Source organism: Amphibalanus amphitrite, unplaced genomic scaffold (genome assembly GCF_019059575.1).
Source record: "Amphibalanus amphitrite isolate SeventyFive unplaced genomic scaffold, NRLGWU_Aamphi_draft 000163F_arrow, whole genome shotgun sequence".
NCBI classification, from domain to species: domain Eukaryota; kingdom Metazoa; phylum Arthropoda; class Thecostraca; order Balanomorpha; family Balanidae; genus Amphibalanus; species Amphibalanus amphitrite.
The window spans coordinates 329,185-347,342 of NW_024881658.1; the positions used below are offsets into that span (position 1 = coordinate 329,185).

Consider the following 18,158-nt stretch of genomic DNA (forward strand, 5'->3'; position numbering starts at 1 on the left):
ACAGGGTCCAGGGACACCATTGTCACGGAAAGATCACGTATGGTTCGGGGTGTCCATTTTGACCAGGAGTGTCAGTTTGTGGGACTGGAATGCCCCGTACGGGTCGGGAGTGTTTACTGCGGCACACTGGATCGGGTTTTGAATCTCCTGTATTGCTGTTATTGATCCACCGAGCTGACAGGATCGGAAGTGCTGTGTCTCGTGCTGTGCCAGTCACCTGGCTAGCTGCACTCCCGTGGGACGTGTGGTCATCTCATCTCGATTGGAAGAGGGTCTGGCGGCCGCAGGGACGGACACGCGCGAGATGAGAGGAATGGAGGAGAGGCGGAGGGAGTGGATCACTGGCGAACAAAGACGAGACGGTTATGAGGCTAGTCTCCTGCATCCCAGATCATTCAAACTATATGTAGAATGGAGCACGGGTCTCGCCTTGATACTAACAGTGTAAAGTCACCACCCTGGCCCCCTCACCGAGATACCTTCATGACACCACTTATGACACCACTTATACATGACACCACTTATAGGCTACTTTGGCGCGTTTTCAGCGCACATGCACAGATAACAAGCACTTCCCGAGAGCTCCTTCCGCTGCCCAACATGCTTTGAAACTGTGACAGGTGAAACGCAGAAAACCTAGAGGAGAAGTTGTGGACTTTTCAGAGGTAACTGTAGAGAAGAACAGCTTTAAGGGTTTCCTCTTGCGCTCAGGAACAAAGAAAATTGCAAAGGACAGCTTCAATGTGGACATGACATTGCAGAGACAATTGAGATGAAAAATTGTTCACTTCTGGCCGTCAGAGACACACCCATTAGAGCCGTACGTGCGTGTTTCGAGTGACGTCCCGAAATTAAAGGGACCCTCCCACCTTCAAAAAAGCTAATGAATTGGCATGAAAGTGATGTCGCTCGGTTCAGAAAGAGCAAAAATGAATATCTACCAAATTTCATCGAAAAATATTCACCGGTTTTCAAGATATTAGACTTTTACTTTTGTTTACTTTTTGGGATCTCTGCTGTTCCTAGCGACTTTATTTGAAAGTGCGGCATTTGTTGCGCGCAAAGCAGCATATACCACCGCGTGCTGCCAAACGTTTTAGTAAAAGATTTAAAAATCGTTAGATCTCCGCTGACGTCACAAATTCTAAGGGGGCATACCAATGCATTAGCCCCTTAGAATCCGAAAACTGCAAGTTTGAAATTCCATATCTCCGAATTAAAGCATTTTTCGATGCTGTGAATGCCCAAACCGGTATTTTCAGGCCATGGCCACCAATTTGGCTATCTCAACTAAAAACTAATGTTAAGGTGGGAGGGTCCCTTTAAACGCGTGTGCTTACGGAGAGGGAGGAGTTTGAGGGAGCGCTCTACATCCGATACTTTCAACTTGCCTATGTCGAGATTGGATTCTTGGTGAACAGAGAAAAACGATGAGGAAGATGTAAACGTTTTTGCTTTTGCTTTTGATAAATGTTTTTGCTTTGCTTCGAATCTTCGTTGAATTGCATGCCATAAGGTGAATGCTGGACTTATCCAACCAGTAAAACGCCTTTTGGGCGACCAACGGAGCGAGCGAGAGGATGGGCCTTGCACGTGCGAAATTGCGAGGGGGTACCTCCAACTAACTTGTGCACTGCACCCTACTAACCGGTCTTTAGCGATGTGCCAAATTTCAGCGCAATCGGCCTAGCCGTTCTCGAGATCTGGAAGCGGCACACTGCACGTGCGCACGCCGCACGTGCAAGCGGGGTCCAAACTGACTTTTGCACGGCACCCTACTAACTGGTCCCCAGCCGTGTACCAAATTTGAGTGCAATCGGCCCAGCCGTTCTCGAGATCTGGGAGCACCCCCTGCACGTGCGCACGTGCTGTAGCACCCCAACCTTAACACATGCAGATTAATTATCTGATGGAGACCTAACTGTGTACCGAGTTTCAATTCAATCGGCCCAACCGTTGTGCCGTTATTGAGGTTGCAATTTTGAGGGTTCTTAAAAAATGTCCAACTTTAGCATGCACCACGTGCGGTGGTTGGCAAGAACGCATGGTGGCCATCACACCACATAACTTTTACGTCCAAGTGACATTCAGTAAAAAAGACCGCTTGTCAATCGGATGTCCCGTTCCTAAGATATTAGCTTTTGAAGAGCGTCCCCACGGCCGGCCGGCCGGCCGGCCGCTCATACTCAGGATTTTCCCTTAATTCAGTATGAGACTCCGCTCGCTTCGCTCGCTCCGTAATAACCATGCTATTGGTTGGTGAAACAGGTTCAATCGGTACAAACAACAGGAGAGAAAAAGAGAGAGAGAGAGGGAGGAGACAGCTTTGCCGTTTTGATACGGATGGGCGTCGCTTGCCTTATTGTTAGCTCAGCGTGAATTACCAAATACCAATCATCATATTATTGAGAAGCGTCACATTGCGCTCCAACCACTTCACGGCAGTCTATAGTTGGGATTTGAAGGTCAACATTCTATCGTAAGCGCGCGTATTGTCTCTATCTGCCCATAGACATCCGACTCATGTTCTGATGTTTACATACAAGGTCCGCCGGCTGATAGTAGGAATACAAGGTCCGCCGGCTCAGCCAGCCAGCCTACTGCGGCTGGCTGAGTCGATGGCTTATCTCGCTAATGGAGTGTGGATGAAGCGTACAGGGGAACAGCACAGCCGAGACATTGAGCTGCTGCCTTCCCAGTGTGAGAGGCAGTTCACCACAGCGTGAATGCTTGACGTTCAATGGGGAAGCTCAAACAAGCACCATCGTCTTGGTGCTACGAGATGAGAATTCTCCAAGTAATTATATTCTCGGTCCTGTCGTAACCATGTGTCGATAAGAGGATGCTGAATCGGGAAATACAGATTTACGCAGAGTATTTAGCACTTAAGCTCCATTAGTTTTGTGCACCGGGCCTGATCACTTCTTGAAGAATGAGATTAGCCAAGGACCAAGAATAAGAGATGAACGCCGTCAGTTTTATATTTAACCCTGATACCGTGTCACTTACACTGGAAATGTCCATCGGATACCATTTTTTTGGTATACCGATACCAAACCGATGCCAACTTGGTATTAGGTATTTCAGTCCTAATGTTTTTGGTATTTTGTTGGTATTATGAAGCCTCACTTACGTATAAGGGGCTGTGACTTTGGTAAAAAGTTGGTATTACCCTCATGTTCCCAACTTGGTTCGGTTTCGGTATTTTCTCATGGTTTTGGTCGGTATTTTGTTTGGTATCGGTGTTCCGATTTTCTGTAACTGACACCTCTAACTTACACCCTTCAGAGATGTCATTTCTAAATGATCATTGTTCACGATGGCAGGAGAGTTTGACCTTTTGGATAGCCGCTCAATTTGATCTGCAACTTCACTGGAATATTTCATGAGGCACTTTGACCAGCGGCGCTTGGCTCCGCGTACGTGCCACTTGGCATCAATTGGCCGACATTGGCCATCTGACGCGGAGACGGATGGCCGGCGTTAGGCACTGCTGAGCGCAGAGACTGCAGCTTCGGTCCGAGGCTGTAGCATTGGCATGAGCCTGCAGCTTTGGTCCGAGTCTGCAGCATTGGCCCGAGTCTGCAAGCCAGCTGGTCTCCGGTCGGATTGTTATACACGCAGACTTCTGCGCTGTCCATGCTTTTATTATTATTCTGTTAATTTAACAGCGCCTTTGTGAAAGACGGAACCTATATATGTATCGGAATCTTTAATCTTTTATCTTTATTTTGAACATTGGCCGATGTCGATAAAAAATCGCTGTCGCACTTCGCGTGAGTCTTCATGGAAATGCTTACTTACCTACCAACATATGGAAGTCGAACAGAACTATGTGATGTTAAAGAGCCACGTCAGTAATTTCTTAGAATGTTGTTTTATCCAGAAACGCCATCACTCAAGACGAACGAACTCGTGTGTCGTTTCATGACGATGGTAAGTATAACGACCGCGCACATTATGGCGAAACTTTCTGGAAACAGCTGAAACTCATCTGAAACTCGTCTGTAGGTGCGGTCGTCAAAACGTGGACGATCGCTGGCTGGCTTGTCATGCATATACAGACAGGTGTATGTTGGTGACGCATACGCCATGTAGGTCTGGTGAAGTCTGTAAACGGGTTGAGTTATGCCCTTGATGTGGAATAAATGTCATGCTCTTCTTGACAGCCTGCTGTATTTGGATTCCCGGCAGAGTAATAACCCGAGATCCGAGACCGAACTTATTGTATAGTTATAAAGCAAAACTTAAACTCATACCACAAATGAGGAAACGAGATGTAGTGCCTATGCGGAAGCTATACCTATAGGTGTAGAAAGGTTTTACTGTTTGTCATTTATGGACGTATGTTACCGTTTATCCCGTTTATCACTCTGTCGAGCACGTATCTTCCATAACATACCAGGCACCGTTTGCACAAGATAGGCACACAGACATCACCTCATTTACCATGGAATGTATCGGCAAGGTCGATTAGCCCCGTAATCCGCATATCTAACGACCGCCAGGCCGAGCCCAGACTACCTGCCTGCCGCTCTGGGCGGGGTGGGTGAGGTACTGGAGAGTTGAGAGGCAGAGCGGCCCCGCCCTGCTCACTGCACAGTTGGAGTGCCCGGGGGCAGAGCGGGCCGGATGTCAGTCGAGTGCCTCGTCACTGTGCCGTGCATTGAGTGCCGGCCGCCGCCAGCGTATCTGCACAGCGAGGCGGACAGGGAGTGGGGGCGGGATGGGTGGGGAGGGGAGAGGGTGATGGTTGGTGCGAGCAAAATTAAAAGTAGTCACTGCTTGGTGGGCATGACACGCAACTGGAGGGTTAATAAAAGCCGGCTAATAAAAGTCGGGTGAATGAGCATTGCAGCGATCAAAATTGACACAGGTATAGGACTGGATAAGCGAAGGCCGTATCAGACGTCCCGGATGGGCGCCTAAGGGGCTGCAGGCGCTGAGTTGGCGCCTTACGTTTCCGGAACGCCCCATTGTATGCGGACGCCGGCGACCCGGAGCCGCTCGCGGTCTGACGTGTAGGTACCCGGCGCACCGACCGACGCGACGCAGACATGCAACGTGGGCGTGGATGTTGGAACTCCTGTGTCGGAAGTAATGGGATACTAGGATATTAATATTAGCAGTGAACTCGTGGTAAGGGCCCGAGCCGCGCATTTATGCATCCTGTAGAGAAACTTTCAGCTTTTTCAAAAGATGGCGCTAGTGGTGTGCGCCTGAAGTTATGCTGTGCCGCATGGCCTTAGCCTGAAGCATTTCCACGTTTTGGAATGCATCGCAGTCGCGGATGTGAGAACCAATGAACATAGCAGCTCGCTGTTTCTGTAGGGACACGGAGGGACTCAGAGATGTTTTTTTTCGAGTTTCTATGGCCGGTGTCCCACGGGGCGGCATCTCGCTGCGCCTCGACAGGCGGCCTGTTGCGCTCCTGAATGGCCAATACGGCCGGTGAGCGGCTCGGGCGGAGCGGCGCCCGGGGAGAGCTGGCAGGCCACTGCACGTGCGGCCGACGAGGCCCGGGGGATGGCCGCATGGCGTCCAATTCCGCTTATGGCCACCGACGCGCAGCGCCGCCACTTTTAGGCCGGAAAATGCATTCGAGCTGCGCGAGTCTCAAAGGTAATTGATGTCTGTGCTTCGCGGGAAATGTCTGACTGCACTCAGTGCCGCCTGTGGGCCATTGAACAAAGGAACATAAGTGGAGCAAAAGCACCAAAAGCATGATTTCCTCTTCCTAAGCAGCCATGCATCTCCTGGTTTGATGGCTATTGCAAGCTTATTTTAGTGTAGTTATAGTTAGTACCTGTTCCATGCCGCCAAATAATTACACATTTTACGGTGACATTAGTGATAGCTGAGGAACGCTGAATCAATTGCAAGCTTGGCATAGCGACCGATGCATTTTCTCTCGCAGGCAAAGTCTAGCATGCTGATAATGCATGCATTCAACTCGGCTGTGGCAGCGGAGCACAACCGCGCCCTTCTGCGCAGATGAATTCAGAATGCAGCGGCCGTCCATCCAGACGAGACATACCCGGTGAGAATCGTTCCACCGGGCACTCCAAACGGTCACCTGTCTCAACGAGACCATTCCGAAAAGTTCTGGCCAGTGCCATACTTTGCGGCTGCTACACCAGAACCAAGGCTATGTAAACGACCAGAACCCAGGGCGAAGCGTTGCCGGGCCAACGGACGGCGGCCGGTTCGTTGCACTGGCGAGACGGATCTCTAATGACACCAATTTGGGTCACCGCAGGATAGCTTGTGCGGGGATTCCGTCGTAGGAAGGCAAGGAGGCTGACAGACAGGTGGATTGCTGTGTTTTGTGAGCGGGCGCGGCTCGGTGAGGGTAGGTTTATCCGGTATGATTGGTTGGGAGCTGATCAAATGCTGTGCAGCTGGTCTTGTATTGCCCGTTTGGCGGCGGTATTGTGTAATGCTGGTGAAGAAGGCTCTGGGCGAAACATCGTCGCCTATACGAGGGGCGTTCAAAAAGTTCTCGGCCCGACCATGAAGGAGCAGAGATACGATGTCGACTTATTAGACCAAAAATGTTCATTTAGTCAAATAACCAGCGTTAAGACAAAAATATTTCGCGCAGCGCTTCGCGAGAGGCCCCTGGGTCTCCATAGCCAAATGGGGTTTGGACGCATCTGGTACGTCCAAGACGGCTGCTTTTGTCTCCTTGCTGTCAGCGAAGTTGACACAGCTAAGCAATTTCCTTATGTTGGGGAAGAGGTGGCAACCTGAGGGTGCAAGGTACGGAGGAAAAAAGTGGCTGTGACAACAACTCGAAGCCACAGCTCACTGCTTCGCTGATCGTCACCCTGCTCATGTGTGCTGGTGCGTGGCCCTGGATCAGGCGCACACTTTTAGTCAGCTTCCCTAGTCTCTCCTTGATATCTGCTGCTCGCTACTGTTATCGAAGGGAGGTGTAGCATTCATCATTAATTGTGCGCCCCTGTTTTAGAAAGTTGACGAGCAGAGCCCCGCCATCATCCAAAAATGCAACCACTGTCACCTTGCCGTCTGACTTAAACATGTCGCACACATTTGGTGGCCTTTACTCAGTGTGCTTCCACTTGTGCAACTCGGTCACGCCCTGAGGGTCAATGTGTGACACCCACAATCCCTCCACGGTAACAAGTAGTTCAATGAACTCTTTTGGATCTTCGATATAGGGGCCAAAATTTTCGCGTTACGCCTCCTTTCGAGTTTGCCGTCTCTCTGGAGTCAGCAAACGGGGGATGCATCTTGCAGAGATCTTAAACATATTAATACGCTATCGAAGAATGGCTTTGAGGAACCTGATAGACAACTCCGCTTCTGCTGCGTTGTTTCAGACCAGAACATTTGTCATTTTTCACAAAGAAGTGCTTATTTTTCATATTTTCTTGAGTCAATGCTGTTGATGGCTGGCCACTGCGGGGGTGACCATTAATGATCTGTTGACCAAAATTGAACAGAGATGCCCACTTTTTGACGCTACTGTAAGAAAGACAAACCTCAACATGTGTTGGCACTAGCTTTTCGTGAATAACGTTTGGTGCATTTTTCTGCAATACATGAACCAAATCACTGCTCTCTCCTGGGCGTCGCCCATTCTGACCGGGAATAGCAAACTATGCTACGATTAATTAGCAGCCTGAACCAATCACAGGGCAGATTGGTTAATGGCTACGTAAGTGGACATCCCAATAACACATCATTGAACACACCGCGTTGCAGGCCGAAATTCCAACTCCTTCATGGTTGGGCCGAGAACTTTTTGAACGCCCCTCGTAGAGTTACTGGTTTCTGCTGTCGGCATGAGAACTGCCTGAAATGGTAGAGTTCGTGACTAGTGAAGTGTTTGGCATTCAGCGGTGTTTAATTTGTGACGTCCTTCACTCTGTCGACTTCATTACCGAATCCCACGAACCCAACAACAGATAACTACTCTGCTTGATTACGAGGCTCTCAAAATTTGCGCGTAGCTATCCCTAATACTGATGGAGTACCTTTCTCTTGTCCTCTTGTCAGATTCACCTCATTAGTAGGTACATACAACACCGCCATTACCAAAGTGGTGCCTTAGTTATGACTTACCTCTGGTCACTGAGATGACATAGTAACATGCAGGCGCAGATGACATTTCTGTGTTTATTAACACGACGACAGTCATTTATAACATGCACATTGTATAGCGGTGACCGGGGAGACGATGAAACAGGCCTGTGGCAGCTACGACCCATCGGCACCAGCCCAGTGTGTGAGACAGGCCCCTACCGGCGCCGTCCCACACTCCCCGAGTTCATGCCCACCTCCCTCCGCCCCCGGGTTTGTCGTACTCACACATGTCGCGCGTCCTGCCCATGGTGATATTGTCGCCGCGCAGCACCGTGACGTGCAGCACCTGACACGAGTCGTGGTCCACCTCGAATATTTGAAACGGATCGAAATCCGTGCTGAAAATAAACAAATACAAATAATGAATAACAACGAAATTTGCGCTCGGTGTCGTCTATGTCTACTGATTACATGGTTTGTATTGTTCCTGATGTGGTGATGTGTGCTCACTACTGTGTACAGTGTACACTCTTTGGGGTCCGGATTTGTATACTTGCTGCTCGTCGACGTAGGTACTTGCTGGCTGATTTTCCAGTGCATATTTTGCAGTCAATATTCAATAACAGCTATACCTACGTGGCTCGTTTGTTTGTGTAACACGCCACACGGCCTCATCGGCCTCTTTGTGCGCTGCCGTTGCAGCACAACGGCACCTCTGCCGGTCTCCGTTCGTCTGTTTGTCTTCTGCTCCCCAGCTGCTCGTCTGTTATTCGTGTCAGCTCGGCGTCGCTATCAGAGGTGACGTGTCTCCGACTTGAGTGACCGTCCCATGGCCACCCGGCTCTATCTTATCCCGGCGTTTGTCGGTGGATATTGTGGTATTTCCGTCAAACAAGTGCCGTATGAAAATCTGGATATGCCCACTCAATCATTTGCGGCTTCATACTTTCGCAATGACGTAGAAATTTAGGAACGACTGGCATTTAGCTATGTGACGAATGGCACACGACACTTGTGTGGCAGTCGCACATGGAGCAGATATCTGTAGTGCACGATTAGTGTATCAAGTTCACCGATGCGAGACTTAGTTCAAGTGATAAGAAAAGCAAATATTAAATATGCATGTTGCATAGGGTTTAGAATCTTGAGACTGAATAGAAATTTAGATTAGAAGTTCACGGGCTGTTTCTCGGACCAGGTTAGGAGCTACTCTAATTTAGATCGACCAGACCACTATTTAGAGAGGAATGAAAACGGTAAATCAAAAGTGCTGAGAACAAGTAGGTATGCACTTATAGATCCTAGTGCATACTTACAGGAGCTGCACTATTTTCACGTTGCTTGCTGCTTGCCGCTTGACTGTTTTACTTTACGGTAGGTATAACTAGGTATGTCTGACGCAGTTAAATCTCATCAGAGCACACTACCAACGCTTGACATTTTTTAATTTAATGTCTTAACGAGAATGTTATTGTGCTATTATAGATAGCCGACCATCTCCATCCCCATGTTCAAAACGCAACCTAAATCTCATCCAATTGATGAGAAAACACGAAGCAGAAGATTCTCGACGAATGTATTGTGATAAATCGTCTGTTTACATGCACGTTAGGCCTGAAACTGCAATATGTCTGCAACATGCAGCTGCAGTCAATGTAGTTTCGAAATGTGCTATATCGGCAGTAGCCGATAAATTCATATTGGTCGAATGTGATTCAGCGAACGCCGGACAATGTGTAACCTCTCCTTGCAGCCTCAATATTATGTGACTCTAAAATTCCCATTTATCTTCTGTAGCTGACTTTTGATAAGACATTTATTGTGCTCAATGACGTTTATGGTGGCAGTCGCGAGCAGTGCTAGCCAGTGAACGCAATATCTTTAACCCTCGCCAGCACAGGGGGGAGGGTTGATGCAACCCCCCCTAAGGTTTTTCGCGAATAACTCGCGTAAAAGGCGGCCGATCCCGACGAAACTTTCAGTACCCTCGTATTGATCAATTTTACACCTACCCTTAAAATTTCATGACCCTGACTCAAATGACCTTTGATCTGTGACCTCTTTTCCGAGACCATGTTTGGCCGGAATCGCGATTCGGCGTATGTCGGCTCGCATTAGCCGCGCGTTTACAAGCTTTTCGTGGTTTCAAACGTTCAAACATGTGATTTGATGTTGCTCCCATGCATTAGGGTGGGTGTCAAGGTCACCTGAAGGTCAGGTCAGGTCATTGACCTTTGGTGACCTCGGTTCACTTTTTCGAGTTTTTCATGTTTCTAGGCTAGTTCTTGGAGCTGAATTCGAATTTAGCAACCATTTGAGCATTTACGAAGTAGTTTTGGTGCCTTCGTTACATGTTACGAAGCTATCAGAGGCGGATGACAGGTACTACGAATACCCGTCACGACCCCTATCGGTTGACCTGACCTGACCTGACCCGACCTGGTCGAAACGCTTAACGACATCATCTATGATCAAAACTAACACGATATTCGTGATCAGCACCCCGGAAAACCCCTTAGCAGCCACACTTTACGACTTTCTAACAGGTCCCGATATTCCCGATTTTTGGGTCATTGACCTGACCTGGTTTGGTCATTGACCTGACCTGGAAGGTCAACCGATGACCAAGGACCTTAAAATTGGGTATCATTGGCTTCCTCTCGTGATGGGCAGCACGCTCGTTTTTTTTCCGCGAAGCTCTACCTCAATCAGGGGCCAAACGCGAGGGGGGGGGGGGGTCGTACCAACCCTTGTGCCGTCGAAGGACACAAAATGGCATGTACCGGCGAGGGTTAACTGCAACGGGTGGACCTAGTTAGCCGTGAGCTCCCGTGTACGTGTATACCATTGTGTGTGTGCAACTGCAGTCGCAGGGCAAATGGCGCATATTTTGCCTATACTCACTTCTCTATGGATGAGAGGATGTTCCAGTTGGCACACATGCTGCTGTTTGGAGAGGGTCGACCCGGAGCTCGGCCGGCCGGGCCCAAGAGGCCCCTCACTGCTGATGTGCCGGGTCGGAGTGGCTCCTCAGGCGCCGGAACCGCCTCCTCTCCCTTCTCCCCACTCTCTCCACTCTCTCCTCCCGGCTCCCGCAACTCTGAAATGAACGCAGGTGATTTCATTTGGTGCAATATGAGCTAACTCATACGGTGAGCTTTGGCTGTCGGTTTCCGAAGCGTGTAGGGAAGTTTATTACCTACCGCGAAGTTCCCACTGAATATGATCCTGCACAGAGCTATGGTTGTGGGTTAATTGCAAATCGGCAGCATTCCATACCTGCCGCAAAACAAAGCTTTGAGTGGACGAACATTGGACGTCTCACCTATAGACCGAACAGCTGCGCGACCCAGCTGAACAGCCTAATTACGACAGCCCGGCGCCCACCTCTGAGCTGCGTTGAGACACCAGCTGGTGTCGCCGCCGGCATTGAAGCTCTGGAGTGTGTGCTGTGCTGTCCACTGTCCAGTGCTAGGTCTGCGGACCGGTACAGTTCCAAAGAAGGCGTCCTGGACTGGCCCTGAACATTTCCCACTTGTGACAGCTGGTGATTGGAACTTTTCATCCTTCTGGAGGAGCCCTAGCTTGAAAAGGCCTTCCTTACTTTCAGTAGAGATTGTTGTTAATTCAACAGTGGGTAGTTAGGAGAAACGCGCTGCTATGTAGCACCAAGATGCATCATGCACGGCTTAGGAACATGTTCACCTTTTGCGCATCGACAGATCATTGACAAAATGACGATAACAGCAGTCAGCCGTCTCCATTACCCAGGCTGCTGGCTGGGTTGAGCATTGCTAGAGAACTAGTGGACTAACAGGACTGACGGACTGTTGGATCGACTGACTGTTGGACCGACAGGCTGTTGGACTGATAGACTGACGGACTGTTGGACCGACTGACTGTTCGACTGACGGCCTGCTGGACCGACAGACTGACGGGCTGTTGGACTGACGGACTGACGGACTGTTGGACCGACGGACTGTTGGACTTACGGACTGTTGGATCGACGGGCTGTTGGACTGAAAGAACTAACTTACTGTTGGACTGACGGATTGTTGGACCGACAGACTGCTATACTTACAGAGGTGACTGACTGTTAGATTTACGGACTGTTGAAACGACGGGATGTTGGACTGACGGGCTGTTGGACTGACAGAGCTAACTGACAAGCCGCCGGGCTGATTGTTGGACGGACAGAGCTCTGGATTGTCGCACTGTTTGACTGAGAGGCTGACTGTCGCACTGTTGGTTGTAGACTGAGAGACTGAATGACTGCTCGACTGACGACTGGGAAAATATGTTGATTGGCTGATTGGCAGCTGGATTGATGACGAGCTTCACTGATCAGTTGTCCGTTACATGTTCAGCTACACCGCGAGTCTGGCTACCTCAGGTGCGTAATGTGCCGGGCCCTCTACCGTCAATACCGTGCGAATCACCCGAACGCATGCACGGGTCCGGGCGCCGCCTGCTCCCGAATGTCGGGTGTTTAATTCGGCAATAAAGCACCGTGAGCCGATGCTGGCATGACGGAGTCGCACGCAACGCTCGTCTCCGCGGCCACAGGGCCAACCGCGGCCTCCCGGCAGCGCCGCCGGGCTCGGGCGCCGCCGGACGAGGCTGTCGGTCCCGGGATCGTGCAGTCGTAGAGCCTCGGTCTGTTCCAGAGACTAGAGAGGGGCCTTTGTAGTCTGATCTCTGGAGGGGCCTTTGACTGCAGTCTGGTCACGACGCCGGCATGGCTGCAGTCGTGGCTGTAGTCTGGTTCCGGCAGTGCTCTTTGCAGTCTGGTCACGAGAACGGCCTTTGACTGCAGTGTGGTTGGGACAGCAGCATTTGACTGCAGTCTGGACACGAGGGCGGCCTTTGACTGCAGTCTGATCCCTTGCGGTCGAGAACCGCAGTCGTACATATGTATGAGGGCTAACAGCTCCAGAACAGACGGATACCCGAGTCCCGAGGGAAATTGGCGTCCTTTACACTTACAATGGGGAGTTTCGGGTTTCATGGCTTTAGTGAAAATGCGTCTGTCACACCTGATGCCTAGTCGGCGTCACGGACATTGGCGCAGACAATTCCCGTGATGGGCATAACTTCGACAAACAGGAATAATGGCGGGAATGTGTGTGCTGAAAAAGCAGCAATGTATGTATAAAGTTAATTAAGTCTCAAACCGATTGTTTCTACGCATATTATTAGGTCGTTCAATAAGTAACGAACAATCGGTCATAACTTCTTTATTTCTTTATTTAACACTTTCAAACTTTCACAGATTATAGATCAAATGCAGGGGCTCCGCCACAGGGGGGGGTCGCGGGGGTCCGGACCCCCTCAATAATTTACCTGGGGGGTACAGTACCCCCCAATATTCCAGATACCTATAAGCTTGTTTTCGCGTAAAAATGACTAAATCATTCACTATATGCATTTTGAGCGTGTTGACAGTCGTATAGCTAAGGAACTGAAGATCTAGAAATGTAGGGAACCCTTATAATGTCATAGCAGACAAAGTGCTCGACAGTGACACTCACCGGTCAACGTGGGAGTGTCATCATTTCGCCATTTTTGTTATTACTATGAATGCATTTAAGATGGCTAGGATTAGCTAGGTATGCTAGAATTTGACTAAAATCCCATTTTGCGAGGGGGGTCCAGCTTGTAGGGCACCTCATTGACACAACACCTGCCCTAAGAGAGCTTCAAATCGATCTGAGAATCCTCTTTCAATGTGAGGTTATCCATATAGTGTCGGGGGTCCATGTCGGTCCTTCAGAGCACCATACTAGTCTAAGCATCCTCACACCGTTCTGAGGTAATCTGCAATATATCTGCACAGGGCTCTATTGCAGGTTCGTAGAGGTAGGACGTTCACAAGTCAAAATCCCAACAGCAAGTGGAGCATTTTGATATCCATTTTCAGGTCAGGATAGGTCACACTCATCACAGAGACTGAATCTGAATGTCAATTGTCAGTCTCTAAAAGGACTCTATGTTGCTATATGAGGGCAGGGCTTTCAAATCCTTACAATAACTGCTAAAGCCCTGAGCTTTCCTTTAAGTACGGCCTAGGAGAGCTCTACACTGGCTTTAGAGCCTACGTAGATACCTGAGGGCCTATGTAGGTCCCCCAAGCCCATGCCAGTCACTGAGAGTCCAATGCGTTCTCTGATGGCCAATACCTTCCGCCTTTGGAGTGCGCAACACTGGCCTCTACTCCTCAAGAACGTCAATTTTAGAGGCCCCCATGTCGGTGTCAATAGGGCTCTGCTCTTCGGTTTTCGATTCCTTATGCAATCTGAACCTTTGTTTTGCAGTTTAAACTTAAAGCAAACCTCTTCCAATACAATTGTTATGTTTCTTTGTACTCAAGAAAAACAGCAATTTGTCGTCGATTTCGGGCGCAGCAGTGGGGGGGGGGGGGGGGTGGCATCCTGGTGATTTCTGGCGTTGCGGTGGCATCCCCTTGAATGCCACCCTGGATTCGCCAGTGAGGTTTTGTGTTTTGGGTCGGACCCCCCCAATCCCAAAACCGTGGCGGAGCCCCTGATCAAATGTTTCTGAATGTAGCCTTTGCCTCAAACCAGTCGCCGCCCGCCTGCACACACTTCTACCAGCGTTCCGGCCAACACCGGAATTCCGCCCGGAAAACGCGTTTTCCGTCTTTTTCACCCAGTGCTTGACAGCGCACCTGACTTCAGCGTCGGTCTCGAAGTGTTCACCACGGAAGCCATCCTTCAGGGGACCAGAGGTGAAAATCTGAAGGAGCCAGGTTCGCACTGTACATAGGGCGGCTGGGGCATGATATTCAGCCCTGTCTCGCGATCTCCTCGCGTGTGGCGTGAGGCATTTGCGGACGAGCGTTGTCATGGTCAATGGTGTCATCCTGGTGGGCTTTCTTGAACCTGGGCGGACTATGGACAGCGGGCCGCTACATCACAGTCATGCAGGAGACTGAGAAAAGCAATCCTGAAGAAGAGGCGCGGCTCGGATGTCAACAACATCACCATACACCATGACAACGCCCGACCGCACTTGTCTCACGCCACGCGCGAGGAGATCGCGTGACAGGGCTGAATATCATGCCCCAGCCGCCCTACAGTCCGGACCTGGCTCCTTCAGATTTTCACCTCTTTGGTCCCCTGAAGGATGGCCTCCGTGGTGAACACTTCGAGACCGACGCTGAAGTCATGTGCACTGTCATGAACTGGGTGAAAAAGACGGAAAACGCGTTTTTCCGGGCGGAATTCCGGCGATGGCCGGAACGCTGGGAGAAGTGTGTGCAGGCGGGCGGCGGCTGGTTTGAGGCATAGGCTGCATTCAGAAATGTCTGATCTATAATCTGTGAAAGTTTGAAAGTGTGAAATAAAGAAATAAAGAAGTTATGACCGATTGTTCGTTACTTATTGAACGACCTAATAAAATATCCAAACCCAAAGTCATGGAAAAAGCCAAAAGAATTCATCATATAAGAATCCATTATCTCGATGTTCGAAAATCGATAGTTTACTGGCATGCTATCCTTATTAGATTTATCGGTGATCGAAGTTTCCGTAGAGGTTGCTGCCGAATAAATGACCTAACACTTCTCTGTCTCATCCACTTGAGGGGACTAACATTGCCGTTGCGAGTTCATCGATTCAGTCGTGGTGTGAGGCCTACTCATGAGTGCTCACTACTCAGCGCTCATACCACAGTTGACATCACTTGTTCACCGATGACACCGATGACATCATTGTTCACCGCGTCACTCGATCTACTTTTTCTCGGGCGAGGCTCACCCGACCTCGGTGGCTGTTTCATCGCATGTAAGGGAAGACGGGCGATCAATCCAGAGGCGACGTAAACAGTAACAACCGTCAGACATCCCGGTGAGCTTTCAAGTAAGGTCCATCCCCTCCAACTCGGTCCCTGGGTCACGTAGCGGCAAACGGTTAGCGGCTTTTAAACTTCAAAGGGTCATTATAATCATTCTCATTACTGTATGTATAAGGTCCTTTCAAGACAGGTCACCAGACATCACGAAATCGTAACTTTCCCCGACATTTATGTTTTTAACAATTGGCTCCTGACTTGTTAGTCGGATTTTTAAGTCTGTCTTATCGTATAAAGGTTAAATGAAAAACGCACATGAAGTCAATGTCACAATGTCACAATCATCAGTCACAATGCACCTTTAACACAGCTGAGCTGAAAACCTCGTCTTCCTCTTGATGTTACTTTGAACTTTCTATTCATTCCTTTTGCTCGTCTTGTGCCGTATTTATATGTGCACGTAAAGCGATCAGAGAAAATAAAACAATCTGACTATAAGGGTTAAAACGCCATAAAAATGCGATACTTTTTCAATATCTTAACCTAACAAGAACGTCATGGTCAGATTTTACCTTATGTTAAAAGATGAGCCTCAGTGACCAATAACCGTTAAAACAGAAAATGTGTGCAATAATGTTTGTCATGGTTTAGGCATGTTTAGGTATGTAGTATTACGTGACATTACTTTTTAAATAAGCATGCATTCATCAAGTCGCGTGAAACGTCTATCATCTATTTGAATGCGTATTTAGAATTACAAGAATCCTAAAAGTATCTCAGGTAAAGGTCATGACCACAAAATTGACCCGACCTTCAGTCACCTGCATCGGAAATTCGAGGTACCTATATGTCCCATGCATACTACTTCTTTATGACTCGTTGAAAGCTCAAAGGAATCTGTCGTTTGGTTGTCGGTCGGTCGGTCAGTCGGTCGGTCCGTCTGTCTTTCTGCCTCATCGGTTGGTCGGTCGGCCGGTTGGTCTGTCGGTTGGTCTGTCGGTCGGTCTTTCGGTCAGTCGGTCGGTCGGTCGGTCGGTCGGTGTCTGTCCGTCTGTCTTTCTGCCTGTCGGTTGCTCGGTCGGTTGCTCGGTCGGTTGGTCGGTCGGTCAACACGTACCCGGACACGCACCTGGATCTCCGGAATGGATCTTCTCCTGACCGTGGCAGGGCCGAAAATACGACTTTTTCCACCTGATCACTGCCCCACCGTCTGCCGGCGTGCGCCGTACGCGGCGGAGGCTGTATCTGCACTGGCGCTCCGACAGCCGCGAGAAGGCGACTGTACGGGTGACTGTACGGGCGGCCGGCGTCGCTCAATGCCGGCCTCCGCCGCGGTCGGCAGGTGGCGTCTCACTCACCTGTGCTCACTGGGATCACAGCGTCCGACGGCGGCCCACGGCAATGTGGGACCGGCGGGCACCGATGGCGGGATCGAGTGCGTACGTAAGGACCGGCGCTGCTAGCCACGCGTGACATCTCACATGATCAGTGCGTCTGCATTACAGCTCGCTTCACACTTATCGCGATGACGGCCTTTTTTCAGCCAGACTCTAATCTTTTGGGTTATGAGTGAGGACACCGCCGAATGTTCAGCGCTCACGTAATCATAAAAGTTCGTCTGTTGAATTCCGACCGGCTATCTTATCGGCCCACTGCAAACACCAACTATTGTAGTAGATTGTAGTAAGCTGTTGTTAGGTTTCGTTGGTTAAGATGTCATTGAGCTAGGTATTGACAGGTGCAAAGACGCAGTGCAATGAGGAAGGGGAATCGATGCCACTTCGACATGTCAAGAGCGTTGTCAGAGATGTCAGTGTTAGACAGACATGTCAAAGGATGTGTTGGAGGTGAAGTAGCTAAGTGATCAGTAAAGCGACTATATTCAGTGCACTATTACAACCAACATCCATATGAGCATACCTAAAGGAATTTCATAATGCATTTTTAACCCGCGCACCGACGGGGGGGGGGCGGATATCCGCCCCCCTGAGGTTTTTCGCGAATAGCGGAAAAACCGCGGCGCGTAGCGCCGCGAAATTTGGTATGACTATTCCCTCATCAATTTTACACATGGTGTGCAAGTTTGAACCTCCTACCTTTCAAGGTCAGGTCACCAGGTCACTTTGAATGACCCAACCTCAAGTCACTTTTTTGCAACTTTGTCACCGTGCCAGAGCTACAGTAGATGTCGGAGGCCTTTGAAAGTCGCAGGATGTTATTAGGTCATTAGTAGCTACAATTTGTTTATCTCGGAATTTTGATATCGGTGACCTAAGGTCAGGTCAATTTCGCGA

General features: G+C 49.6%; 1 protein-coding gene across 1 annotated transcript in view; it reads right to left on the bottom strand.

Annotated features, from left to right (window-relative positions):
- LOC122383410 (cytosolic phospholipase A2-like) overlaps window positions 1-18,158 on the bottom strand; it is a 31,965-nt gene that overhangs the window by 9,588 nt on the left and 4,219 nt on the right. Inside the window, exons 2-3 of the mRNA XM_043369772.1 lie at window positions 10,957-11,152; window positions 8,338-8,450 (exon numbers count right to left, since the gene is read on the bottom strand). Of these exons, the coding sequence (XP_043225707.1) occupies window positions 8,338-8,450; window positions 10,957-10,994 (151 nt within the window). The 5' untranslated portion in view covers window positions 10,995-11,152. The remainder of the gene's footprint in view (window positions 1-8,337; window positions 8,451-10,956; window positions 11,153-18,158) is intronic.